Here is a 24,784-nt window from a genome sequence, read left to right as displayed (position 1 = left end):
GCGCCCCGTACCCAAGTGGCTCTGGGGATTCTTATCTGTGGCCATCTTGCTTCCTGCTATTTCCACAGGCTCAGAGGCACATCAGTGATCTGTATGAAGACCTCCGTGATGGCCACAACCTCATCTCCCTGCTGGAAGTCCTCTCAGGAGACAGCCTGGTATGTGTGTCTGTCTCTGTCTTCCTTCCTTCCTTGGGGCCTTCCCCTTTGACCCACTGAGTGTCCAGCTCGGTCTCTCACCTTCTCCAGCCTCCTCCAACCCCATCTGCTCCTTCCTGGCCAAGGCATTGGCATTATAGCCTAAGGCCGGGACTATAGGTGGCCATGACCCCCGCTGTTCTCCGCATTTGAGCTCTAACACAGTAACCTCATGCTCTGCTCTGCTTTGGTTTCTCTGCTGCTTGGACTCTGAATCTTGACCTCTGCCCTTTACCCTTTGCCCTGCTCTGGCTGGGCAGCCGAGGGAGCGGGACGTAATCAGGAGTGTGCGCCTGGTGAGTGGTTGTGCCTGCTGACATGGCGGCACATGGGCTTCCCAAGACTGTGGAACCCACCCAACTCACCTGGGGATTGCAGCCAGTCCAGCCTGGCCCACCCACATCTGGCTCGTGGGCAGGCAGATGGCCGCGTGTCAAGCTGCCTGCTGTCCTCCATGCTGCCTACCTGGGGCTGGGCCAGAGACTCACCAGAAGCTGCAGTGGGTACCACTGAGGACCCCCGCCCCCAATGCCACTGCCCTCCGCCTATGGCTTCCTGGCTATTGTCTCTTCCCCACTCCCTTCCTTCCTTCCCACGGCCAGGGTGGCTGGCTTTCTGAGCCTGCCCCTGGGCTGGTGGTCATCCTGCTACAGAGGGTGAACCTGGGATCATGGAGGGGCTGTTGCTGCACTAGGGGAGACCCTTGGTTTAGTTGATGCTGCTGCTTTGGGGGTGACTGAAGGGTTGGGCCTTGAAGCAACTATTGCCCTGTGGACCCTAACTGAGCCTTGCTTCCTCTCAGCCCCGAGAGAAGGGGAGGATGCGTTTCCACAAACTGCAGAATGTTCAGATTGCCCTGGATTATCTCCGACATCGCCAGGTAAGTAAGGCTGTCTGCCTGGCCCCAGGCTCTAGGTCACAAGCCCCACACCTGGCCAACTCCCTGAATGTCAGGTTGTTTAACTGAGCCATTTGTTCTCAGGTAAAGTTAGTGAACATCAGAAATGATGACATTGCTGATGGCAACCCCAAGCTGACCCTTGGTCTGATCTGGACGATCATCCTGCACTTCCAGGTAGGTGGCTATCCTGCTACCATCTCCCTTCCCCTAGGGATTCGGTGGGCCCCATGGCTGGTTGGCTGGCCCTATTTCATCTAGGGTGTGGCCTGGGAGGTGGTGCTCTTTAGTTTTCCTGCCAGCCTCAGCCTCTGCTAGCTAGCTTTGTAGCTCCAGGGAGTAATTCTCTCTCCAAGACCTGCCTATCCTGTGCCCTCAGGCCCTAGAACCTCCTTGCAGAGGAATGCATTTTCTGCTGGTTGCCTCGGGAAGTTTCTGGAGCTGCAGGGATGCCCCGGGTGACTCATCTATTGCCTGTGCTAGCCTCACAGGAAGCCACAAATCTAAGATCTTAGGCCTAAAAGCCAGACTGGCATGGTAGCTGAGTCACGTGAACTGCCAGACCAACAGACAAAAAGCTGGTAGACCCAGTCCTGCCTACAGCTAGAGGGGGGCTTTAACCTACCCCTTCATCCCAACAGCTGAGCCAACTTTAAGAGTCTGTAGCTGCTCTTCTTGTATCTGTTGCCCACCCTCTGTGTTACATGTTAGTCTCTGGGGGGGTTGAGGTGGGGCTCAGGGTACATTCCAGCCTCCCACAGCTAAGGGGATCCCGGAGCACCAATGATTTGACAGTAGAAGTTAGGGACTCTGTTGTCTTCTGTGGAAGCTGCCACCTAGAGTAGCCTGTGGTAGGAAAATGTGGTAGGCTTTAGCCACAGGAACCCCAGTGTGCCCGGCAACCTGGGAGCCCTGGGTGTTACAGTTGTGTACTGAGCTGCTTGCTTTTATGGAGCCAGTCAAGGCCTCTGGTGGTTGGGTGGTCAGGCAGGCCAGGCAGACACAGCTAAGCTCCCGCCTTTGTCTGCTGCGTGTGGCAGATCTCAGACATTCAGGTGAGCGGACAGTCGGAGGACATGACAGCAAAGGAGAAGCTGCTGCTGTGGTCCCAGCGCATGGTGGAGGGCTACCAAGGCCTGCGTTGTGACAACTTCACCACCAGCTGGCGTGATGGCCGTCTCTTCAATGCTATCATCCACCGGCACAAGTATGTTGTTCCTATGGAATGGAGGAAGGTTGGGAGCACTGCAACTCAGTGACTTCCAAACAAGTCAGGGCAGAGGGAGCAGGAGGAGCATCTTCCCTGTTGGGACCTGATGCCTGCAGGGTGTACCGAATGCCAGCAGCTTCCTCTGGGAGGAGCTGAGACCAGGGCCCTGCCCGTCTCCCGCAAGGCCCTTCAGAAGCGCTCTGCTCTCCCAGCCTGCGCACTCCCACATGGGCCTTCACAAGAAGCCTGAGGGGCAGGGGACTCTAGGAGCCCCAGTGGGTGCTCTCTAACCTGTGCACTGCTCCTGTGCTGGTGCCTGCCGTAGGCTCCTTGGGCCCCTTTGCTGGGTGTGGTGGTGCATGCCTTTAACCCCAGCACTCTGGTGGTTCTGTGAGTCTGGTCTACACTGGAGTTACAGTCAGCCAGGGTTACAAGTAAGACCTTGCCTGGAAACAACACAACTCCTCAACCCCAAACAAAAACCAACCCTGTCATGGGAGGATTGGAGATGTTAGGGAAGTAGGTAGCATCTCTTTAAGAGGGTATGGAGCGAGGCTCTGTTTGCCAGGATGGATGAGTGAAGGAATGTTTATGTAGCCCTGCTCAGTGGGTGTCTCTGCTGCCCACCCTAATTTGTCCACAGGCCCATGCTCATAGATATGAATAAAGTGTATCGACAGAGCAACCTGGAGAACCTAGACCAGGCCTTCTCTGTGGCAGAGCGGGACCTGGGAGTTACAAGGCTCCTGGACCCAGAAGGTACGATCCACTGGCTTTCCCCAGCTTCACCCTTGCTGCCTGGGCCCCACTGAACCAGCTTCTCCCTGCAGATGTGGATGTCCCTCAGCCTGATGAGAAGTCTATCATCACCTATGTTTCATCCCTGTATGATGCCATGCCGCGTGTGCCCGGCGCACAAGATGGAGTGAGGGCCAATGTAAGTGGGTGGATGGGTGCCCCTGACAGGTGGGCCTGGGCTGAGGCCCAGATCCCAAGACCCTGAAGGTGGCTCCCTCGCTCCTTTGCTCGTAGGAGCTGCAGCTTCGTTGGCAGGAGTACCGGGAGCTTGTGCTGCTGCTGCTGCAGTGGATCCGGCACCACACCGCTGCATTTGAGGAGCGCAAGTTCCCCTCCAGCTTTGAAGAGATTGAGGTAGGCCTGCCTACTTGGGCTGGTGTCCTTTGAGTGTCTTGGTGTAGCTGCTGACACCCCTTGTCTCTACAGATCCTATGGTGCCAGTTTTTGAAATTCAAGGAGACAGAACTTCCTGCCAAAGAGGCAGACAAGAACCGGTCCAAAGGCATCTACCAGTCTTTGGAGGTAAAGTGAGGTGCTCCTAAGGGGAGTTAGTGGGGTGTCTCCTGGTTTTGGGGTCACTAGGGGTATGAGGGTCATGTATTCCCTAGGTAGATAATTTGAGGACTCCATGAGCCTCAGAATTTGATGCCTCTCTAGTATGGCTTGGCCTTGCCTAGTGCTTAGGAACCAAAGTTGTACCGGGTTGTGTAGGAGCTGAGCATCCAGGATTCCCTGTGTCCAGTTTAGGCCTGAGCTTACCCCTGTTCACAGGGGGCAGTACAAGCAGGCCAGCTCAAGATTCCCCCTGGCTACCACCCGCTAGACGTGGAGAAGGAGTGGGGCAAGCTGCACGTGGCCATCCTGGAGCGGGAGAAGCAACTCCGGAGCGAGTTTGAGAGGTGGGCTGTGTGGCGGGTGGCAGGCGATGTGGGAGCCAGCAGGCGGGTGGGGCTCTGCGGTGGCAGGGGAACCACCCCAGGGTGAGTCATTGCCTGAGGAGGAAACCCCCCCACACCCAACCAAGCTCCAGTGTTTGGGGCCAGCAGGACAGTACGCCCAAGGCAGACAGAGAGGCTGGAGCAGAGAGGAGCTCCTCTCTGACCCCAGAGTGTGGTGGGTCCCTAGTGACTCCCTGTGGGGCTCTGCCGTGTTCTGGCCCATAGGCTGGAGTGTCTTCAGCGCATTGTGAGCAAACTGCAGATGGAGGCTGGGCTGTGTGAGGAGCAGCTGAACCAGGCGGACTCCCTACTGCAGTCGGTGAGGGAGAGAGGAGAGGCGGGGCGAGGGGGCGGGGTGGCAGGGCAAGGGGTGGGGTGGGCACCCCTCCAGGCCTGAGGGAGGTAGGAGGAGCACTGAGCTGCTTACTCTGCAGCCAGGGCTGTGGCCTGCTGGGCTACAGGCCCAGGGTGTGGCACTAGGGTGGGAAAACCGGGCCCTTCTGGTCTGCTGCCAACCCTGATCTCCTTTTGTGAGCAGAACTGGCCTCTGGCACCAGGCGGGACTGCCTGCCTCCCTGCTTCATTCCAGCATGGCCCTCTTCATCTCCCCCCTCCTCAGGGAATGGGAAGTAGGGAGACCCCAGCCTCACGGCTAGATAAGTGCCTTGGGGTCCATAAGGCACAGGGCTGTGTGGGCCTGGGTGGGAGAAGTTATGTGGTAGGTGATGGAGGGTGAGGCAGAGTCTTCTGCAAACAAAGCTGTGAAGGTCTCTGTCCTTGGGCCTAGCTGGAACCTTTTGGACAGGATCCTGAGTCCCCAGAGAACTGATACAGATTAGTTTAGAAGTGCGCTAGGAAGATGTGTGGGATTGCTGGGAGGGAAAGGAGTGAATGGGGATCCCAAGGCTGTGAGCCAGACAGGACCTTGATTTTTATGCTGGGGTGAGGGTAGCCTTGGTTGAGAGCCCTAGACAGTGAGTAGGAGAGTTAGCCAGGCCAAGTCACACAGGACCATCTTGCAGGATATTCGGCTGCTGGCCTCAGGCAAGGCGGCTCAGCGGGCTGGGGAAGTCGAGAGAGATCTGGACAAGGCTGATGGTATGATCCGGCTGTTGTTCAATGATGTGCAGACCCTTAAAGATGGGCGGCACCCACAGGGCGAACAGATGTACAGGAGGTATGTACCTTACCTGGGAAGGCTGGTTAGGAGGCCCGAGACCCACCTGACCCCCCTTCCCAACTCCTGTGCTTCCTCAGGGTTTATCGTCTGCATGAGCGTCTGGTAGCCATCCGCACTGAATACAACCTCCGGCTGAAGGCAGGAGTTGGTGCCCCTGTGACCCAAGTGACCCTGCAGAGTACACAGAGGCGCCCAGAGCTAGAGGACTCCACACTGCGCTACCTGCAAGACCTGCTGGCATGGGTAGAGGAGAACCAGCGTCGAATAGACAGTGCTGAGTGGGGCGTGGACTTGCCTAGTGTGGAGGCCCAGCTGGGCAGCCACCGAGGCATGCATCAGTCTGTTGAGGAGTTTCGGGCCAAGATGGAGCGGGCTCGGAATGATGAGGTGCGTGGTACTCTTGGGGTAGGCAGTGGCTGTGTGCTGGGCCCAGGCCACCGCAGACCTTCCTCCAACTTATCTCTCCTGCAGAGCCAGCTCTCCCCTGCCACCCGGGGCGCCTACCGAGACTGCCTGGGCCGCCTAGACCTGCAGTATGCAAAGCTGCTGGTGAGTGGGACTGCAAGCAGCCGGGAGGGGTAGGCAGCGCAGTCACTGACTAATTCTTTCCTCCTTAAAGAACTCCTCCAAGGCCCGCCTCCGGTCCCTGGAGAGCTTGCATGGGTTTGTGGCAGCAGCTACCAAGGAGCTGATGTGGCTGAATGAGAAGGAAGAGGAGGAAGTGGGGTTTGATTGGAGTGACCGCAACACCAACATGGCTGCCAAGAAAGAAAGTTACTCGGTAAGGCAGCGTTTCCTCCTTAGTAAGTCCACCCTCTCCCTTGCCACCCACACCCACCCATACTGCTCCCCAGTGCTGGGAGCCCCTTGAGTTCAGCCCTGGGCTCTGTGAAGATGGGCTTGGGACTTGGAGTTTGTTATAGCGCTCCTGAGACTGTCCTGAGACTCTCTTCCTTTTTGCCAGGCCCTGATGCGTGAGCTGGAAATGAAGGAAAGGAAAATCAAGGAGATTCAGAACACAGGGGACAGGCTGCTGCGGGAAGACCATCCTGCTCGGCCCACGGTGGAGGTGGGGCATTGTGTCATGGGGGGTGGGGCTATGGGACTGATGGGCCGGGAGCGTGTCCTAAGGACCGTGTTGTCTACAGTCCTTCCAGGCTGCCCTGCAGACACAGTGGAGCTGGATGCTACAGCTGTGCTGCTGCATTGAATCCCACCTGAAAGACAACACAGCCTACTTCCAGGTAAGGGCCGGAGCCTCTCTCCCTCCCGTGGTTCAGCTGGAGCCTGAGAGGGTCCTCATAGCACCTGATAGATGTGCAGTCCTGGTTAACCGTCGTGGGGGGGGGGGTTGCTGGGGGAGTTCCACTACCTCTTCCTTCATGTCTGGCTTCTGCTCACACAGCTTGCCTAGGGTTTGGGCTCTGTCACCCTTAGATGACCCCTCCTGCTGTCCTAGTTCTTCTCAGATGTTCGGGAGGCTGAGGAGCAGTTGCAGAAACTACAGGAGACGTTACGCAGGAAGTACACCTGTGACCGCTCCATCACTGTCACCAGGCTTGAGGACCTGCTGCAGGATGCCCAGGTAAGGCAGCTGTGAAAGGCACAGAGGGATGGACTAGATGGGACATGGGCTGTGAGGGTACCTGAGGATGTGTAGAAGGCCAGCAGGGCCAGGGAGACACATGGGAGTGTGTGTGTGTATGTAATGAACAGAAAAACTGGTGACAGGTGCCTCGCTGGTGGGCTGGGATGAGAGCCTGCCGTGTGAGTGTGAGTGGAGGTGTCAGCTGGGATCACCAGCCCTGCGGTCCGTAGGCAGACTTTATGGCCTGGTGACTGGAGCAGGCGGGGCTGCAGGCTGGGAAGGGCAGCTGGATGTGGTGCCCATATATGCTGGGGTGTGGCTGGGGTCATCCTCAATAGTCTCAGCACTCTAGGTAGGAAGTCACAGAGGCAGAGGGGAAGGAGGAAGCTGACTGTATGATCTGCAAAGACCGGGCCTCAGCTACTCTACTGACCGGAGAGGATGGGGAGGGCCAGGTGCTCCAGCACGGGCACTGTCCTTAAACTGCACTTGGGGAGAGTGGTTCTCTTTCCTCTCCCTTCGGGTTTGAAGGGGGAGGAGGATGACCTTCTATGGGGTCATTGCAGGGCTGACATGTAAGTAGGCCTGTCCCCATTTTTTAGATGCTGTGAGGAGTGGCCCGAGGGAGGGATGGGGTACCTGGTCTTGTTGGGAGGAGCGAGGTCAATGGGATGAACTTGTGGAGGACGGTCCCCTCTTGCAACTGCACCTGCCATTAAGTGCCCTTGCTCCTAGCATCAGAAGCCTCTCCAGACAGGGTGCTGGGTGGGTGGGAGGTCTGGTACTTTCTGGGCCAGGTATCCCTGCACTGGGAGCTAGCTGAGTTGATCCTGAGCCTCCCCTCCCACACAGGATGAGAAGGAACAACTGAATGAGTACAAGGGGCACCTCTCAGGCCTGGCCAAGCGGGCCAAGTCTATTGTGCAGCTGAAGCCACGCAACCCTGCCCACCCTGTGCGGGGCCACGTGCCCCTTCTAGCTGTGTGTGACTACAAACAGGTGGAGGTAAGGGCTGAGGCAGGCTGGGCCCAAGCCAGAGGGGCTGGGTTGATCAGGGCATAGGTCGGCTAGCTGCATTGTATACTACTCTATCCCAGGTGACTGTGCACAGGGGTGACCAATGCCAGCTGGTGGGTCCTGCCCAGCCATCCCACTGGAAGGTGCTCAGTGGCTCCAGCAGTGAGGCTTCAGTGCCTTCTGTGTGCTTTCGTGTGCCACCGCCCAACCAGGAGGCCCAGGAAGCTGTCGCTAGGTGGGTAACCTGGGGGTTCACAGCTGGGGGGAGTTTGTGGAGAGAGAAGAGGGCTCTAGACAGAATCACTGAACTTGGTCCTTGTCTGCCAGACTGGAGGCCCAGCATCAGGCCCTGGTTACGTTGTGGCACCAGCTTCACGTGGACATGAAGAGTCTTCTGGCATGGCAGAGCCTCAGTCGGGACATACAGCTCATCCGGTCCTGGTCCCTAGTCACGGTAGGACTGCGCACTGCCCACAGGACCTGGGAAAGATGGGAGGTGGCATCTTGGAGGCACATCTGGCCTGGCCCCATTCTCAGTGACATGTGCCACCTGCAGTTCCGCACACTGAAGCCCGAGGAGCAGCGGCAAGCTCTGCGCAACCTGGAGCTGCACTACCAGGCCTTCCTTCGAGACAGCCAGGACGCTGGTGGCTTTGGGCCTGAGGACCGGCTGGTGGCAGAGCGCGAGTATGCATCTTGCAGTCGCCACTACCAGCAGCTGCTACAAAGCCTGGAGCAGGGTATGGGATGGGCAAGCCCCTGGTGGACTAGCAGAGGGTTGTGGGTAGGCAGGTTGTATGAAGGCCGTTTCCGATTAACCTGGTTATTTCCCCAGGCGAGCAGGAGGAGTCTCGCTGTCAGCGATGCATCTCGGAGCTCAAGGATATTCGGCTGCAGCTGGAGGCCTGTGAGACTCGGACTGTGCACCGTTTGCGGCTGCCGCTGGACAAGGACCCTGCACGGGAGTGTGCCCAGCGCATCGCTGAGCAACAGGCAGGCACAGCCCTCATTCACTCCCCACCCCCTACCCATCCCAACCTTCAGGGGAAGCTGGTGTCAGGCCCTGCTGGTCACTGTGCTCCTACCTGGTCTCTCTACAGAAAGCGCAGGCTGAGGTGGAGGGGCTGGGTAAGGGAGTTGCCCGGCTGTCTGCTGAGGCTGAGAAAGTTCTAGCCTTGCCAGAGCCGTCACCTGCTGCACCCACTCTGCGCTCGGAGTTGGAATTGACCCTGGGCAAGCTGGAACAGGTCCGAAGCTTGTCTGCCATCTACCTGGAGAAGTGAGTGTCCCTCTGCACATTTTGGAGTCCAGTGGGGTTCCTCTGGCGAGGGCAGGGATGCCACACATGTTCTAAGCAGAGGAAAGATGAGGTTGGGGGTATAAAGTGGCATTGGGGGCTCCTGAACGGCTAGTGGATGGTGGGCTTGGACCTACACGGCAGTATAAGGTAGTGAGAAATGCTCTGAGCCTGATGCATTTTGAAGATCATAGCCATAGGTCTTCCTGTTAGTGGGAAGAGAAGTGGGGTGTAAGGGACTGTGATTCTGCTCATCAAATGCCAAGACAGGAAGTCATAGACTTGGCATCAACCAGGAGCCAGCCCAGTGAAGAGTGAGGGGAGGGGGGCTCAGAGCAGAGGTTCTTCCAGGTTGTGAGTGAAGGGGAGCATGGATGAGAGGGAGGGAAGGAAGGAGGGATGCTCTGAGGTGTGGCCAGACCAATGGCTTCAGGAGGAAGGACCAACAAATCACAAATCAGTGAGTTTGAGAGGCAGACAGACTTATTGGTGGAGAGAAGTGGAGACCTAGGAGGAACAATGAATGCTGGAGTGTGCTTGAGACATTCGAGGGACAGGGCAGCAAGACAGTCCCCAGACCTCCTGACCCCAGCTTCTTAAGTGCCTTCCTTGTTTGAGTTCCTGGAGGCATGAGAGTCTCCAGAGCCCAGCCCCTTCTGCCTGTCCTCCTGTATCTAGCTGCAGTTTCTGCCCATTTCATTCTGTTTACTTCAACGTATTTTGATCCAGGGGCATGGCGGGCATATTTATCAGGCCTGACTTTTAGAAGCCTTGTGCCCCAGCATTGATCTCCAGGATTTACTGCTTTCTGTATCACATAGTGCATCTGGCCTTTATTAACAAATGCTAATACAGTATTTGAGAGGTGCACGTCCCTTCCTACTTCCTGTTTGCTCAGTCAGTCTTGAGCCGGAAGGTTGAGAACTATGCTGCAGGTGGTATCATCTGCTCTAGGACTTTATAGTCTGTAGCTCCTGGCTAGAGCATCCTTCCCCTGGGCCTTCCAGCTTAAGTGACCATCTGCTGTGTCCAGGTAGAGTCCAGCCATGGCAGGAGGCACCTAGTGGTTCCAGTTCCTTCACTGAGGGTGTGTTGTTTGAGCCCACATACTCTGAGCTTTGCTGTCTCCTACATAGACTCAAGACCATCAGCCTGGTGATTCGCAGTACCCAGGGGGCTGAGGAGGTGCTTAAAACCCATGAGGAGCAGCTGAAGGAGGCCCAGACTGTGCCTGCCACTCTCCAAGAGCTTGAAGCCACCAAGGCCTCGCTAAAGGTACCTTTTGGGGGCTTGTGCTTCACTGGTCACAGGGTCAGTAGGAGTCCGTGTTGAAATGACACCCACCCTGCCTTGCCCAACAGAAGCTGCGGGCCCAGGCCGAAGCACAGCAGCCCATATTCAACACCCTGAGAGATGAGTTGCGGGGGGCACAGGAAGTTGGTGAGCGGCTACAGCAGCGGCATGGTGAGCGGGATGTGGAAGTAGAGCGCTGGCGAGAACGTGTCACTCAGTTGCTGGAGCGCTGGCAGGCTGTACTAGCCCAAACCGACATGCGGCAGCGTGAGCTGGAACAGCTGGGCCGCCAGCTTCGCTACTACCGTGAAAGCGCGGATCCACTGAGCTCCTGGCTGCAGGACGCCAAGAGGCGGCAGGAGCAGATCCAGGCCGTGCCAGTAGCCAACAGTCAGGCTGCGCGCGAGCAGCTGCGCCAGGAGAAGGTAGGCCCAGGGAAGGCTTGGCATGCGGTAGGGCGCAGCCTGTAGCTCGATGCTAACCCCTTCCTCCCTCAGGCCCTGCTGGAGGAGATTGAGCGTCATGGTGAGAAGGTTGAGGAGTGCCAGAAGTTTGCTAAGCAGTACATCAATGCAATCAAGGTGAGGTCTCCCAGCTGGCAGCGCTAAAGCTCAAAACAGGGGCACACTTGCCACTTGAGCAGGCACTGGACTCTTGTGTGACCGTCCCAAGTCTGGACTGTGCCAAAGAAAGCCTGTGAGGCAGCCCTGGGGGTCAGGCCCAGGCAACCAGAGTCTAGAGCCAGTAGCTGACTACAGTGTGTGTCTATAGGACTATGAGCTCCAGCTGATCACCTACAAGGCTCAACTTGAACCCGTGGCCTCCCCCGCCAAGAAGCCCAAGGTTCAGTCTGGATCAGAGAGTGTCATCCAGGAGGTAGGATGGAGGTGGGCCAAGCCTCAGCTGAGCAAAGGGGATAGATGGATCTCATGGGGGCTCTTGGGCATTGTTGCGATAAAATCTCCAACCCAAATAAGCCCGTGCAAAGAAAACACAACTCAATATGGATATAAGCTACACGCCTAGATTGGGCAGATCTACCATTACACTACTCTATTCCCCAGCTATGAGATCCCTTATAACTTGTGGCTTCTCCAGGCCACCTGCTTCTGCTCCATTTTCCTTCCTTCTCCTCCATTGGCCTCTGCAACCCCCACTCTCCCTAAAACTTTTCAGCTCCACCCTCCCTTCCACTGCCCTTCTGTGTCTAGTCTTTATTTTACAAGTCAAAATGGGGAGAACGTTCACCTGAAGTCACCTGAGTATGTGATTCACTCCTCGTCCCAGGCAGTCCCTCTAGGGGAAGCAGAATTAGCAAAATACAAACAGCAGCAGGGCAATCCATGACAGGGCATTGGTTGACTTCATCCTCTCCCCCAGTATGTGGATCTACGCACACGCTACAGTGAGCTGACCACACTCACGAGTCAGTACATCAAGTTCATCAGCGAGACCCTGCGCCGCATGGAAGAGGAAGAGGTATGCCTGGGGCCATGTGGATGGGGGTAGGGGATGAGGGGCGGGGGTTGGAGGTTAGGGGTTGGGGAACCCCTCTTTCCTGATTTCAAATGCAGCTCATAGGAATCTGACTGAGACCACTTGATATAGTTCATTCCATGCCCCATGCCTGGTGCTGTCCAGTCCCCACACCAGCATGGCTGCCCAGGTTGTCCGCCCTTGTGGCCCCCACCTTGACCTGGCACAGTTCTGCTCTCCGCCTGGTGGCTAGTGTGCCCTTTCTCATTGGCGAGTGTTCCTATGTGCATCCTTCTGGCTCTGATGTGTGCTTTTCCTGGGGATTCTGTGTTGGTGTCACTGGGTCGCTTGTCCTAGGAAGAGTTGGTGTATGAGGTTATCGGATTTGGAGAGAGGTATATGAGTCACTTGGCCAGGTGTGGTGTCCTCTGTCTAGTTCCTACCTCCCAGGTGGCCTGCCTACGGCGCTGCCTCCTCTTTGCACCTGTCTGCCCATTTGAGAGGCCTTCTGAGCTGGTTCTGGGCTGCACGGCTGTTCCTACTTTGGCTGCCTCACCTTGCCCCCACCCCACTGGGCTTTGGGAATGGCCCCTGTCCCCATGAGGGAAGGTGTAGAAATGAGGCTGGCTAGGTGGTAGAATTCAGGCAGGACTGTGATGGGTATGGCTTGCCGGCCCTGCGAGCCTCCTGCTTTGCTCTTTCTCTCTCTCCCTGTCCGTCTGTCTCCGTCGTCTCTCTGCGGGAAGAGGGGAGGACGCCTGGGCCTCCTTCCCCAGGCTGGTGAGCATGGTGGGGCTGCTATGCTCGCTGCTCGAGTGTCCTGGGCGGGTGCACGCTGTCTCTTTGGCTGGGTTGGAATCTCTGTTCTCCATGATCCCCCAAATCGCATTGTCCAAGTGAACTGTGGTGGTACCTTCCATGTCATGTGAGCACCTGGCAACCTCCCCACGCTCACACTGACTCTGGTTCTCTTCCCCTCTCTGCTGCCGCCACAGCGGCTGGCTGAACAACAGCGGGCAGAGGAGCGGGAGCGACTGGCCGAGGTGGAGGCCGCGCTGGAGAAGCAGCGGCAGCTAGCCGAGGCCCACGCCCAGGCTAAGGCACAGGCAGAGCTGGAAGCACAAGAGCTGCAGCGGCGCATGCAGGAGGAGGTGACGCGGCGTGAGGAGGCGGCGGTGGACGCACAGCAGCAGAAGCGCAGCATCCAAGAGGAGCTGCAGCATCTGCGGCAGAGCTCAGAGGCGGAGATCCAGGCCAAGGCCCAGCAGGTGGAGGCTGCAGAACGCAGCCGGATGCGCATCGAGGAAGAGATCCGTGTAGTACGACTGCAACTGGAGACAACTGAGCGTCAGCGAGGAGGGGCAGAGGGTGAGCTACAGGCTCTGCGTGCACGGGCCGAGGAGGCAGAAGCGCAGAAGCGGCAGGCTCAGGAGGAAGCTGAACGCCTGCGAAGGCAGGTGCAAGACGAGAGCCAGCGCAAACGGCAGGCAGAGGCAGAGCTGGCCCTGCGTGTGAAGGCCGAAGCCGAGGCAGCGCGAGAGAAGCAGCGGGCCATGCAGGCCCTGGATGAACTGAGACTGCAGGCCGAGGAGGCTGAACGGCGGCTGCGCCAAGCTGAGGCAGAGAGGGCACGCCAAGTGCAGGTAGCCCTGGAGACAGCACAGCGCAGTGCAGAAGTGGAGCTGCAGAGCAAGCGGGCATCCTTTGCAGAGAAGACTGCACAGTTGGAGCGCACTCTGCAGGAAGAGCATGTGACAGTGGCACAGCTTCGGGAGGAGGCTGAGCGACGGGCACAGCAGCAAGCCGAAGCTGAGCGAGCCCGCGAGGAAGCTGAGCGGGAGCTGGAGCGCTGGCAGCTGAAGGCCAATGAGGCGCTGCGGCTGCGGCTGCAGGCAGAAGAGGTGGCGCAGCAGAAGAGCCTGGCACAGGCCGATGCCGAGAAGCAGAAGGAAGAGGCAGAGCGGGAAGCACGGCGGCGGGGCAAGGCAGAGGAGCAGGCTGTGCGGCAGCGGGAGCTAGCCGAGCAGGAGCTGGAGAAGCAGCGGCAGCTGGCGGAAGGCACTGCCCAGCAACGCCTGGCTGCAGAGCAGGAGCTGATCCGCCTGCGGGCCGAGACGGAGCAGGGCGAGCAGCAGCGGCAGCTGCTGGAGGAGGAGCTGGCCCGGCTGCAGCACGAGGCGGCTGCAGCCACGCAGAAGCGCCAGGAGCTGGAGGCAGAGCTGGCCAAGGTTCGGGCGGAGATGGAGGTGCTGCTGGCCAGCAAGGCACGGGCCGAGGAAGAGTCTCGCTCTACCAGCGAGAAGTCTAAGCAGAGGCTGGAGGCTGAGGCAGGCCGCTTTCGAGAGCTGGCTGAGGAGGCTGCCCGTCTGCGTGCTCTGGCTGAGGAGGCCAAGCGGCAGCGGCAGTTGGCCGAGGAAGATGCTGCACGCCAGCGGGCCGAGGCAGAGCGAGTGCTTACTGAGAAGCTGGCTGCCATCAGTGAAGCCACGAGGCTCAAGACAGAGGCAGAGATTGCACTCAAAGAGAAGGAGGCCGAGAATGAGCGCCTCAGGCGCCTGGCTGAAGACGAGGCCTTCCAGCGGCGGCGTCTGGAGGAGCAGGCAGCACAGCACAAGGCTGACATAGAGGAGCGCCTGGCTCAGCTACGCAAGGCATCAGAGAGCGAGCTGGAGCGACAAAAGGGGTTGGTGGAGGATACCCTGCGGCAGCGGCGACAGGTGGAGGAGGAGATCATGGCGCTGAAGGTGAGCTTTGAGAAAGCTGCCGCCGGCAAGGCAGAGCTGGAGCTGGAGCTCGGGCGCATCCGCAGCAATGCGGAGGACACGATGCGCAGCAAGGAGCAGGCAGAGCTGGAGGCAGCGCGGCAGCGGCAGTTGGCAGCCGAGGAGGAGCAGAGGCGCCGCGAGGCTGAGGAGCGTGTGCAGCGGAGCCTGGCAGCCGAGGAGGAAGCTGCACGGCAGCGCAAGGTTGCCCTGGAGGAAGTCGAGCGGCTCAAGGCCAAGGTTGAAGAAGCTCGGCGCCTGCGAGAGCGAGCTGAGCAGGAGTCTGCCAGGCAGCTGCAGCTGGCCCAGGAGGCCGCCCAGAAACGGCTGCAGGCGGAGGAGAAGGCACACGCCTTTGTGGTGCAGCAGCGAGAAGAGGAGCTGCAGCAGACGCTTCAGCAAGAGCAGAGCATGCTGGAGCGGCTGCGGAGCGAGGCAGAAGCAGCAAGGCGAGCTGCCGAGGAGGCAGAGGAGGCCCGGGAGCAGGCAGAGCGTGAGGCAGCTCAGTCTCGGAAACAAGTGGAAGAGGCCGAGCGGTTGAAGCAGTCAGCGGAGGAGCAGGCTCAGGCCCAGGCGCAGGCGCAGGCGGCGGCAGAGAAGCTACGCAAGGAAGCCGAGCAGGAGGCAGCACGTCGGGCACAGGCAGAGCAGGCAGCATTGAAACAGAAGCAGGCAGCCGATGCAGAGATGGAGAAGCATAAGAAGTTTGCAGAGCAGACACTACGGCAGAAGGCCCAGGTAGAGCAGGAGCTGACCACGCTGAGGCTGCAGCTAGAGGAGACTGACCACCAGAAGAGCATCCTGGATGAGGAGCTGCAGCGACTGAAGGCTGAGGTAACAGAGGCAGCCCGACAGCGTAGCCAGGTAGAGGAGGAGCTCTTCTCTGTCCGTGTGCAGATGGAGGAGCTGGGGAAGCTCAAGGCTCGCATTGAAGCTGAAAACCGGGCACTCATCCTTCGTGACAAGGACAACACACAGCGCTTCCTGGAGGAGGAGGCCGAGAAGATGAAACAGGTGGCAGAGGAAGCTGCACGGTTGAGTGTGGCCGCCCAGGAGGCAGCAAGGCTGCGGCAGCTAGCCGAGGAGGACCTGGCACAGCAGCGGGCCCTGGCAGAGAAGATGCTGAAGGAAAAGATGCAGGCGGTACAGGAAGCCACGAGGCTCAAGGCTGAGGCTGAGCTGCTACAGCAGCAGAAGGAGCTTGCCCAGGAGCAGGCCCGGCGGCTGCAGGAGGACAAGGAGCAAATGGCTCAGCAGTTGGTAGAGGAGACCCAGGGTTTCCAGCGGACTCTGGAGGCCGAGCGGCAGCGGCAGCTGGAAATGAGCGCGGAGGCGGAGCGCCTCAAGCTGCGCATGGCTGAGATGAGCCGGGCTCAGGCACGCGCAGAGGAGGACGCCCAGCGCTTCCGGAAGCAGGCTGAAGAGATCGGTGAAAAGCTGCACCGCACGGAACTTGCCACCCAGGAGAAGGTGACATTGGTGCAGACTCTCGAGATCCAGCGACAGCAGAGTGACCACGATGCCGAGCGTCTGAGGGAGGCCATTGCTGAGCTGGAGCGCGAGAAGGAGAAGCTCAAGCAGGAGGCGAAGTTACTGCAGCTCAAGTCTGAGGAGGTACCGCCCTCCCTCCTCAGGCAGAAGGGTGGCCTGGGTGGCAGGGAGGGTCTAGTCTACCCATGGGTAGTGGTGAGTTATCTTGGATCTTTGTCCTCCCTGAGAGCTGACCCCCTTTTCCATCCCCAACAGATGCAGACTGTGCAGCAGGAACAGATACTGCAGGAGACACAGGCCCTGCAGAAGAGCTTTCTCTCTGAGAAGGATAGCCTGCTGCAACGGGAACGATTCATCGAGCAGGAGAAGGCCAAGCTGGAGCAGCTTTTCCAGGACGAGGTGGCCAAAGCACAGCAGCTGCGCGAGGAGCAGCAGCGGCAGCAGCGGCAGATGGAACAGGAGAAGCAGGAGCTGGTGGCCAGCATGGAGGAGGCCAGGAGGCGGCAGCGCGAGGCAGAGGAGGGTGTGAGGCGCAAGCAAGAGGAACTGCAGCATCTGGAGCAGCAGCGGCAGCAGCAGGAGAAGCTGCTGGCGGAGGAGAACCAGAGGCTGCGGGAGCGGCTGCAGCGCCTGGAGGAGGAGCACCGAGCCGCACTGGCACACACCGAGGAAATTGCCACCACCCAGGCTGCTGCCACAAAGGCACTGCCCAATGGACGTGATGCACTTGATGGCCCCTCCATGGAGGCCGAACCCGAGTACTCCTTTGAGGGATTACGTCAGAAGGTGCCAGCTCAGCAGCTACAGGAAGCAGGCATCCTGAGCAAGGAGGAGCTGCAGCGTTTGGCACAGGGCCACACCACAGTGGCTGAGCTCACGCAGCGGGAAGATGTGCACCGATACCTGAAGGGCCGCAGCAGCATTGCAGGACTGCTCCTGAAGCCCACCAATGAGAAGCTGAGTGTCTACACAGCCCTGCAGCGGCAGCTGCTCAGCCCCGGAACAGCTCTTATCTTACTTGAGGCCCAGGCAGCCTCTGGCTTCCTGCTGGACCCTGTGCGGAACCGGCGGCTGACAGTCAATGAGGCTGTGAAGGAGAGTGTCGTGGGTCCTGAGCTGCACCACAAACTGCTGTCAGCTGAGCGTGCCGTCACTGGCTACAAGGACCCCTATACAGGGGAGCAGATTTCCCTCTTCCAGGCCATGAAGAAGGACCTTATTGTCAGGGACCATGGCATCCGCCTGCTGGAGGCCCAGATCGCCACAGGTGGCATCATCGACCCTGTACACAGCCACCGTGTTCCCGTGGACGTGGCCTACCAACGTGGCTACTTTGATGAGGAGATGAACCGCATCTTGTCTGACCCAAGTGATGACACCAAGGGCTTCTTCGACCCCAACACCCACGAGAACCTCACTTACCTGCAGCTGCTAGAACGCTGTGTGGAGGACCCTGAGACAGGCCTGCGCCTCCTGCCACTCACAGATAAGGCTGCCAAGGGTGGCGAGCTGGTGTACACTGATACAGAGGCCCGTGACGTCTTCGAAAAGGCCACTGTGTCTGCACCATTTGGCAAGTTCCAGGGCAAGACCGTGACCATCTGGGAGATCATCAACTCAGAGTACTTCACCGCAGAGCAGCGACGGGACCTGCTCCGGCAGTTCCGCACGGGCCGCATCACGGTGGAGAAGATCATCAAGATTGTCATCACAGTGGTGGAGGAGCACGAGCGGAAGGGCCAGCTCTGCTTTGAGGGCCTGCGTGCCCTGGTGCCAGCCGCAGAGCTGCTGGACAGTGGGGTCATCAGCCACGAGCTCTACCAGCAGCTGCAGCGGGGTGAGCGGTCTGTTCGGGAAGTGGCCGAGGCGGACAGTGTGAGGCAGGCCCTGCGGGGTACCAACGTCATTGCCGGTGTGTGGCTGGAAGAAGCAGGGCAGAAGCTGAGCATCTATGAGGCCCTGAAGAAAGACTTGCTGCAGCCAGAGGTGGCTGTGGCCTTGCTGGAGGCCCAGGCTGGCACTGGGCACATCATCGACCCTGCCACTAGTGCCAGGCTGACTGTGGACGAGGCAGTGCGTGCTGGCCTGGTGGGTCCTGAGCTGCATGAGAAACTCTTGTCAGCTGAAAAGGCAGTAACAGGCTATAGGGATCCCTACTCGGGACAAAGTGTCTCACTATTCCAGGCCCTGAAGAAGGGTCTCATCCCCCGAGAACAGGGCCTGCGCTTGCTGGATGCCCAGTTAGCCACTGGTGGCATTGTAGACCCCAGCAAAAGCCACCGTGTGCCCCTGGATGTTGCCTATGCCCGGGGTTACCTGGACAAAGAGACTAACAGGGCCCTGACGTCACCCAGAGATGATGCCAGAGTCTACCTTGACCCCAGCACCCGGGAGCCAGTCACCTACAGCCAGCTCCAACAGCGGTGCCGGTCTGACCAGCTGACTGGGTTGAGCCTACTGCCACTCTCAGAGAAGGCTGTCCGGGCCCGGCAGGAGGAGGTCTACTCTGAGCTCCAGGCCCGTGAGACCCTGGAGAAGGCCAAGGTTGAGGTTCCTGTGGGCAGCTTTAAGGGTAGGGCAATGACCGTGTGGGAGCTCATCAGCTCTGAGTACTTCACTGAGGAGCAGCGGCAGGAGCTGCTACGCCAGTTCCGTACAGGCAAGGTCACCGTGGAGAAGGTCATCAAGATTCTCATCACCATCGTGGAGGAGGTGGAGACTCAACGGCAGGAGAGACTGTCCTTCAGTGGCCTCCGTGCCCCTGTGCCGGCCAGTGAGCTCCTGGCTGCCAAGATCCTCAGCAGAACTCAATTTGACCAGCTCAAAGATGGCAAGACATCAGTCAAAGATCTGTCAGAGGTGGGCTCTGTGCGGACGCTGCTGCAAGGCAGTGGCTGCCTGGCCGGCATCTATCTGGAGGACTCGAAGGAGAAAGTAACCATCTATGAGGCCATGCGCCGGGGCCTCCTCAGACCCAGCACAGCCACACTCCTGCTGGAGGCCCAGGCAGCCACTGGTTTCCTAGTGGACCCTGTGCGGAACCAACGTCTATACGTCCATGAGGCTGTCAAGGCAGGAGTTGTGGGCCCTGAGCTCCATGAGAAGCTGCTGTCAGCTGAGAAGGCGGTCACTGGCTATAAGGATCCTTACTCAGGCAACACCATCTCGCTGTTCCAGGCCATGAAGAAGGGCTTGGTCCTCAGGGACCATGCCATCCGCCTGCTGGAGGCCCAGATCGCCACAGGTGGCATCATCGACCCTGTGCACAGCCACCGCCTGCCCGTAGATGTTGCCTACCAGCGTGGCTACTTTGATGAGGAGATGAACCGTGTGCTGGCAGATCCAAGTGATGACACCAAGGGCTTCTTCGACCCCAACACCCATGAGAACCTCACCTACCTGCAGCTGCTGGAGCGCTGTGTGGAGGACCCTGAGACAGGCCTGCGCCTCCTGCCACTCAAAGGCGCGGAGAAGACAGAGGTGGTTGAAACCACACAGGTGTATACTGAGGAGGAGACTCGGAGGGCTTTCGAGGAGACGCAGATTGACATCCCAGGTGGTGGCAGCCACGGTGGCTCCTCCATGTCTCTGTGGGAGGTGATGCAGTCAGACATGATCCCAGAGGATCAGCGTGCTCGGCTCATGGCTGACTTTCAGGCGGGTAGAGTAACCAAGGAACGTATGATCATCATCATCATCGAAATCATCGAAAAGACTGAGATCATCCGCCAGCAGAACCTCGCCTCCTATGACTATGTGCGCCGCCGCCTCACTGCTGAAGACCTGTACGAGGCCCGGATCATCTCCCTTGAAACCTACAACCTCTTCCGGGAAGGCACCAAGAACCTCCGTGAGGTTCTGGAGATGGAATCTGCCTGGCGCTACCTTTACGGCACAGGATCAGTGGCTGGTGTCTACCTACCTGGCTCTAGGCAGACGCTAAGCATCTACCAGGCCCTTAAGAAGGGACTGCTGAGTGCCGAGGTGGCCCGCTTATTGCTGGAGGCACAGGCAGCCACAGGCTTCCTGCTGGACCCAGTGAAGGGAGAGCGGCTGACTGTGGATGAGGCTGTGCGGAAGGGTCTGGTAGGCCCGGAACTACACGATCGGCTCCTCTCTGCCGAGCGGGCTGTTACTGGCTACCGCGACCCCTACACCGAGCAGACCATCTCACTCTTCCAGGCCATGAAGAAGGAGCTGATCCCTGCTGAGGAGGCGCTGAGGCTGCTGGATGCCCAGCTAGCCACAGGAGGTATCGTGGACCCCCGCCTGGGTTTCCACCTCCCTCTGGAGGTGGCTTACCAACGTGGCTACCTCAATAAGGACACGTATGACCAGTTGTCGGAGCCCAGTGAGGTGCGCAGCTACGTGGACCCCTCCACGGATGAGCGTCTCAGCTACACGCAGCTGCTCAAGCGTTGCCGTCGTGATGACAACAGCGGCCAGATGCTGCTGCCGCTCTCTGATGCCCGCAAGCTGACCTTCCGCGGCCTGCGCAAGCAGATCACCGTGGAAGAGCTGGTACGCTCTCAAGTCATGGACGAGGCCACAGCCCTACAGCTACAAGAAGGCCTCACCTCCATTGAGGAAGTCACTAAGAACTTGCAGAAGTTCCTGGAGGGTACCAGCTGCATTGCTGGAGTCTTTGTTGACGCTACCAAGGAACGGCTCTCCGTGTACCAGGCCATGAAGAAGGGCATCATCCGTCCCGGTACAGCCTTCGAGCTCCTGGAAGCACAGGCAGCCACTGGCTATGTCATTGACCCCATCAAGGGACTCAAGCTGACCGTGGAAGAGGCCGTGCGTATGGGTATTGTGGGCCCCGAGTTCAAGGACAAGCTGCTGTCAGCTGAGCGTGCTGTCACTGGCTACAAGGATCCCTACTCTGGGAAACTCATCTCTCTCTTCCAGGCCATGAAGAAGGGCCTAATCCTGAAGGACCATGGTATTCGTCTGCTAGAGGCTCAGATTGCCACTGGTGGCATCATTGACCCCGAGGAGAGCCACCGTCTGCCTGTGGAAATGGCATATAAGCGTGGCCTCTTTGATGAGGAGATGAACGAGATCCTGACTGATCCTTCAGATGACACCAAGGGTTTCTTTGACCCCAACACAGAAGAGAACCTCACCTACCTGCAGCTGATGGAGCGCTGCATCACCGACCCCCAGACTGGCCTGTGTCTCCTGCCACTGAAGGAGAAGAAGCGGGAGCGGAAGACATCCTCCAAGTCCTCAGTGCGCAAGCGCCGCGTGGTGATTGTGGACCCTGAGACGGGCAAGGAGATGTCTGTGTACGAGGCCTACCGCAAGGGCCTCATTGACCACCAGACCTACCTGGAGTTGTCGGAGCAGGAATGCGAGTGGGAAGAAATCACCATCTCCTCCTCAGACGGCGTCGTCAAGTCCATGATCATCGACCGCCGCTCTGGCCGCCAGTATGACATTGATGATGCCATCACCAAAAACCTCATTGACCGCTCAGCACTGGACCAGTACCGCGCCGGCACGCTTTCTATCACCGAGTTTGCTGACATGCTCTCAGGCAATGCCGGTGGCTTCCGTTCCCGCTCCTCCTCTGTGGGCTCATCTTCCTCCTACACCATCAGTTCTGCTGTCCCTAGGACCCAGCTGGCCTCCTGGTCTGATCCTACTGAGGAGTCTGGCCCAGTGGCTGGCATCCTAGACACAGAGACTCTGGAGAAGGTGTCCATCACGGAGGCCATGCACCGCAACCTGGTAGACAACATCACTGGCCAGCGGCTGCTCGAGGCACAGGCCTGCACCGGGGGCATCATTGACCCCAGCACTGGTGAGCGCTTCCCAGTCACTGAGGCTGTCAACAAGGGCCTGGTGGACAAGATCATGGTAGACCGTATCAATCTGGCCCAGAAGGCCTTCTGTGGGTTTGAGGACCCACGTACCAAGACCAAGATGTCAGCTGCCCAGGCCCTGAAGAAGGGCTGGCTGTACTACGAGGCAGGCCAGCGTTTCCTGGAGGTGCAGTACCTAACAGGAGGTCTGATTGAACCTGACACACCTGGCCGTGTGTCTCTTGATGAAGCCCTGCAGCGTGGTACTGTGGATGCCCGCACAGCCCAGAAGCTGCGTGATGTCAGTGCCTACTCCAAGTACCTCACGTGCCCCAAGACCAAGCTCAAGATCTCCTACAAGGACGCTCTGGATCGTAGCATGGTGGAGGAAGGCACAGGGCTGAGGCTGCTGGAAGCAGCGGCACAGTCCAGCAAGGGCTACTACAGCCCCTACAGTGTCAGTGGCTCTGGCTCCACCGCCGGTTCACGCACTGGTTCACGCACCGGCTCCAGGGCCGGCTCCCGCCGTGGCAGCTTTGATGCCACTGGCTCTGGCTTCTCCATGACCTTTTCTTCTTCCTCCTACTCTTCCTCAGGCTATGGCCGCCGCTATGCCTCAGGGCCTTCAGCCTCTCTTGGGGGCCCTGAGTCTGCAGTGGCCTGATCCCCTCAGCCTGCATCCTGCCTTCCCGCTCTGCATGTGGCCAGGCTCCCCGTGGAGGCGCTGGGGTCTTTTTTTTTTCTTTCTTTCTTTTTTTTTTTTTTTTTTTAACATTTAAAGGTGTCTTCCTCCCAAGTGGTGCCTAAAATCTAACCAAAAAGACCAGACTAACACATTAATAAGTATATGCGATGTCCAGACAGCCTGTGTCTTGGGAAACAGGGCTGGCCCAGGCCCAGTGACCTTCACTCTCCTCGGGCCTCCCTCATCCTTTCTGCCTGCCACTCACCACAGCTAGGTGCCTTGGAGAATCCAGAGCTGGGCACTCAGCCTATCACTCCTGTCTCTCCTGGGAGGATTCTATCTGGGAAAGGCCCCCAGACCTCTAAGCCAACCCCACTGGATGTCTACCTGCTAGTCCTAGCTGCTAAGGGGAACTGGGGGCAATCCTGTGAGGAGACAGTTCTCGAGCCTCTTGAGGCCTCTGTCCTGAGCCAGCTGCTTCTCCCCAGTATATCTCTGAATGTCCTGTATATTCAGTGGGTTTTGCTGGCAAAGGAAAGATCCCAGGCCAACCATCTCTCCAGCCTGCCCAGAGAAGCCCCTTCCCCATGGGAAGATAAGGCCTGGTCCTGGCCCCAGCCTCCCGCCTGGCTCCTGCAGCTGCCATCGGAGTTATGCTTTGTAGCTCACCACCCCGTACTTATTCCCCTGAGACCTGAGCCTCTGCTTCCGCCTTCCAGCCTCCGCTCCCCTTGTAAGTGCCTTCTGTGTCCTTGTACCCAGGCCCTAAAGACCCAGACCCAGGGTAGGAGATGGACATTCTGACTGGGTGGGGCTGGAGGGTTCTGCAGATCTGAGAATTCTCCTACTCCAGAGGCCCAGGGACTCTTCAAGCCTGTGGAACCCCTCGCTGGGTGCTGCTGCCCACCTCACTCCCAGGGAGCCCTGGCCCCTTCATGGCCCAGAGACACTGGCCGGCCCATCTGACATAAGCACCTGGCCAGTGACACTCTCCCTTCCTGTCCAGCCAGCCCTGCCTCCACCCTCCGAGTGAGCTTTGCATGTTCCACTAACCTTGAGCTGTGGCAGGTGGAGATGCCAGGCAGAACACTAACCTGACCATGGGCGGGGCCCTGCGGTGTCCGCCCCTCAATAAAAGCAATTCCAACCTTCATCTGGGTCTTGCCTTGTGCTTTGGTCCTGGATCATCTGTGTATCGGTGGGAGGGTAGAGGCTGTGGTTCCCTGCTCCAGGCCCTGGCTCACCAATGTGTACTGGCCAGGGTAGATATGAGGCCTTGTGGAGACATTAGGCCAAGGCTGGGCATCACGACCAGGAAACCCCAAATGGTGGCTAGAGAGCTGCCAGGCAGAGAAGACAGTGGAGAAGGGAGCAGGCTGCACTGAGGTGGGCCTGTTGTGTCCAGCCTCTCATCGGGGTGATGACTTGTCACTTGACACGTCCCCATGGCAGCCACAGGATTGGCTCTTCAAGAGCATTCTCTGAAGTGAGTGCCCACACACTCCCATGTAGCTCATTGGCTGTGCCTTTCATCCCTGGGGAGAGGGGAGTTGATTCCTATTGGTCAAGGGCAGCTGTTTGAGGAAGGCGGCTTTAGAACTAGCTGATGCCAAGGGCCTGCAGTGCCCACCTCCAGCGAAGGTCAGTAGGTCCTGGACTTAAGCTGTGTGGACTCTCGTTGGTTGCAAATTATTTTGAGACCTACAAGACAGGACAACCAGCTGCAACCCCTGGCTCCGAGGACATCAGTGACTTCCTCCCTTGCCTGTGGGGTACAGACCCTGATCAGCCTACACATTTTGGGCTCTTGGGCCACCCTTGCCAGGTGACAGCGGCCTTACCTGCTGTATTGACTAGGACATGTTTCTCAGCACATGCTTTCTTGGCTAGAATGGGCTGCCTAGCGAAGCAGTCTGCATTTAAGGAAGCCCCTTAGGTGCTCGCCATGTTGCTAAAGTACAGTCTGCTAGTTGCAGAATACAGTTGTAGCCATCAGTTATGTCCCTGAGGCCCAGGCCCCTCTGACCTGGGTCTCTCTGGACTTTACCACTCTTCCCTCTGTATGCCGTCATGCTTCAGAATTGCCACTGCATTGCTGTGGGTGGATGGCAGCACAGGCAGTCTCTACATGCCTCCAGAGATGG

At 58.6% G+C, this 24,784-nt stretch overlaps 1 protein-coding gene across 7 annotated transcripts in view; it reads left to right on the top strand.

Moving 5' to 3' along the window:
• Window positions 1–23,793, top strand: part of Plec (plectin) — a 61,784-nt gene extending 37,991 nt beyond the window's left edge. For all 7 annotated transcript variants that reach the window (XM_028778802.1, XM_028778801.1, XM_028778803.1 and 4 more), the window contains 30 exons: window positions 69–158; window positions 1,000–1,077; window positions 1,180–1,272; window positions 2,136–2,302; window positions 2,949–3,064; window positions 3,136–3,242; window positions 3,338–3,457; window positions 3,530–3,625; window positions 3,875–4,002; window positions 4,267–4,360; window positions 5,064–5,218; window positions 5,299–5,608; window positions 5,693–5,770; window positions 5,841–6,002; window positions 6,186–6,290; window positions 6,370–6,465; window positions 6,681–6,806; window positions 7,662–7,814; window positions 7,907–8,061; window positions 8,154–8,280; window positions 8,383–8,566; window positions 8,662–8,819; window positions 8,927–9,105; window positions 10,260–10,398; window positions 10,485–10,841; window positions 10,914–10,997; window positions 11,188–11,292; window positions 11,797–11,895; window positions 12,888–16,268; window positions 16,401–23,793. In XM_028778802.1, coding sequence (XP_028634635.1) covers window positions 69–158; window positions 1,000–1,077; window positions 1,180–1,272; window positions 2,136–2,302; window positions 2,949–3,064; window positions 3,136–3,242; window positions 3,338–3,457; window positions 3,530–3,625; window positions 3,875–4,002; window positions 4,267–4,360; window positions 5,064–5,218; window positions 5,299–5,608; window positions 5,693–5,770; window positions 5,841–6,002; window positions 6,186–6,290; window positions 6,370–6,465; window positions 6,681–6,806; window positions 7,662–7,814; window positions 7,907–8,061; window positions 8,154–8,280; window positions 8,383–8,566; window positions 8,662–8,819; window positions 8,927–9,105; window positions 10,260–10,398; window positions 10,485–10,841; window positions 10,914–10,997; window positions 11,188–11,292; window positions 11,797–11,895; window positions 12,888–16,268; window positions 16,401–22,619 — 13,461 coding nt within the window. In that variant the 3' untranslated portion in view covers window positions 22,620–23,793. The remainder of the gene's footprint in view (window positions 1–68; window positions 159–999; window positions 1,078–1,179; window positions 1,273–2,135; window positions 2,303–2,948; window positions 3,065–3,135; window positions 3,243–3,337; window positions 3,458–3,529; window positions 3,626–3,874; window positions 4,003–4,266; window positions 4,361–5,063; window positions 5,219–5,298; window positions 5,609–5,692; window positions 5,771–5,840; window positions 6,003–6,185; window positions 6,291–6,369; window positions 6,466–6,680; window positions 6,807–7,661; window positions 7,815–7,906; window positions 8,062–8,153; window positions 8,281–8,382; window positions 8,567–8,661; window positions 8,820–8,926; window positions 9,106–10,259; window positions 10,399–10,484; window positions 10,842–10,913; window positions 10,998–11,187; window positions 11,293–11,796; window positions 11,896–12,887; window positions 16,269–16,400) is intronic.
• The last annotated feature ends 991 nt before the right edge of the window (window positions 23,794–24,784 follow it).

Source organism: Grammomys surdaster, unplaced genomic scaffold, assembly GCF_004785775.1.
Source record: "Grammomys surdaster isolate TR1022 unplaced genomic scaffold, NIH_TR_1.0 342, whole genome shotgun sequence".
NCBI classification, from domain to species: Eukaryota; Metazoa; Chordata; class Mammalia; order Rodentia; family Muridae; genus Grammomys; species Grammomys surdaster.
Note: the sequence above shows the minus strand (reverse complement) of the source record. Positions and strands in the feature narration are given on the sequence as shown.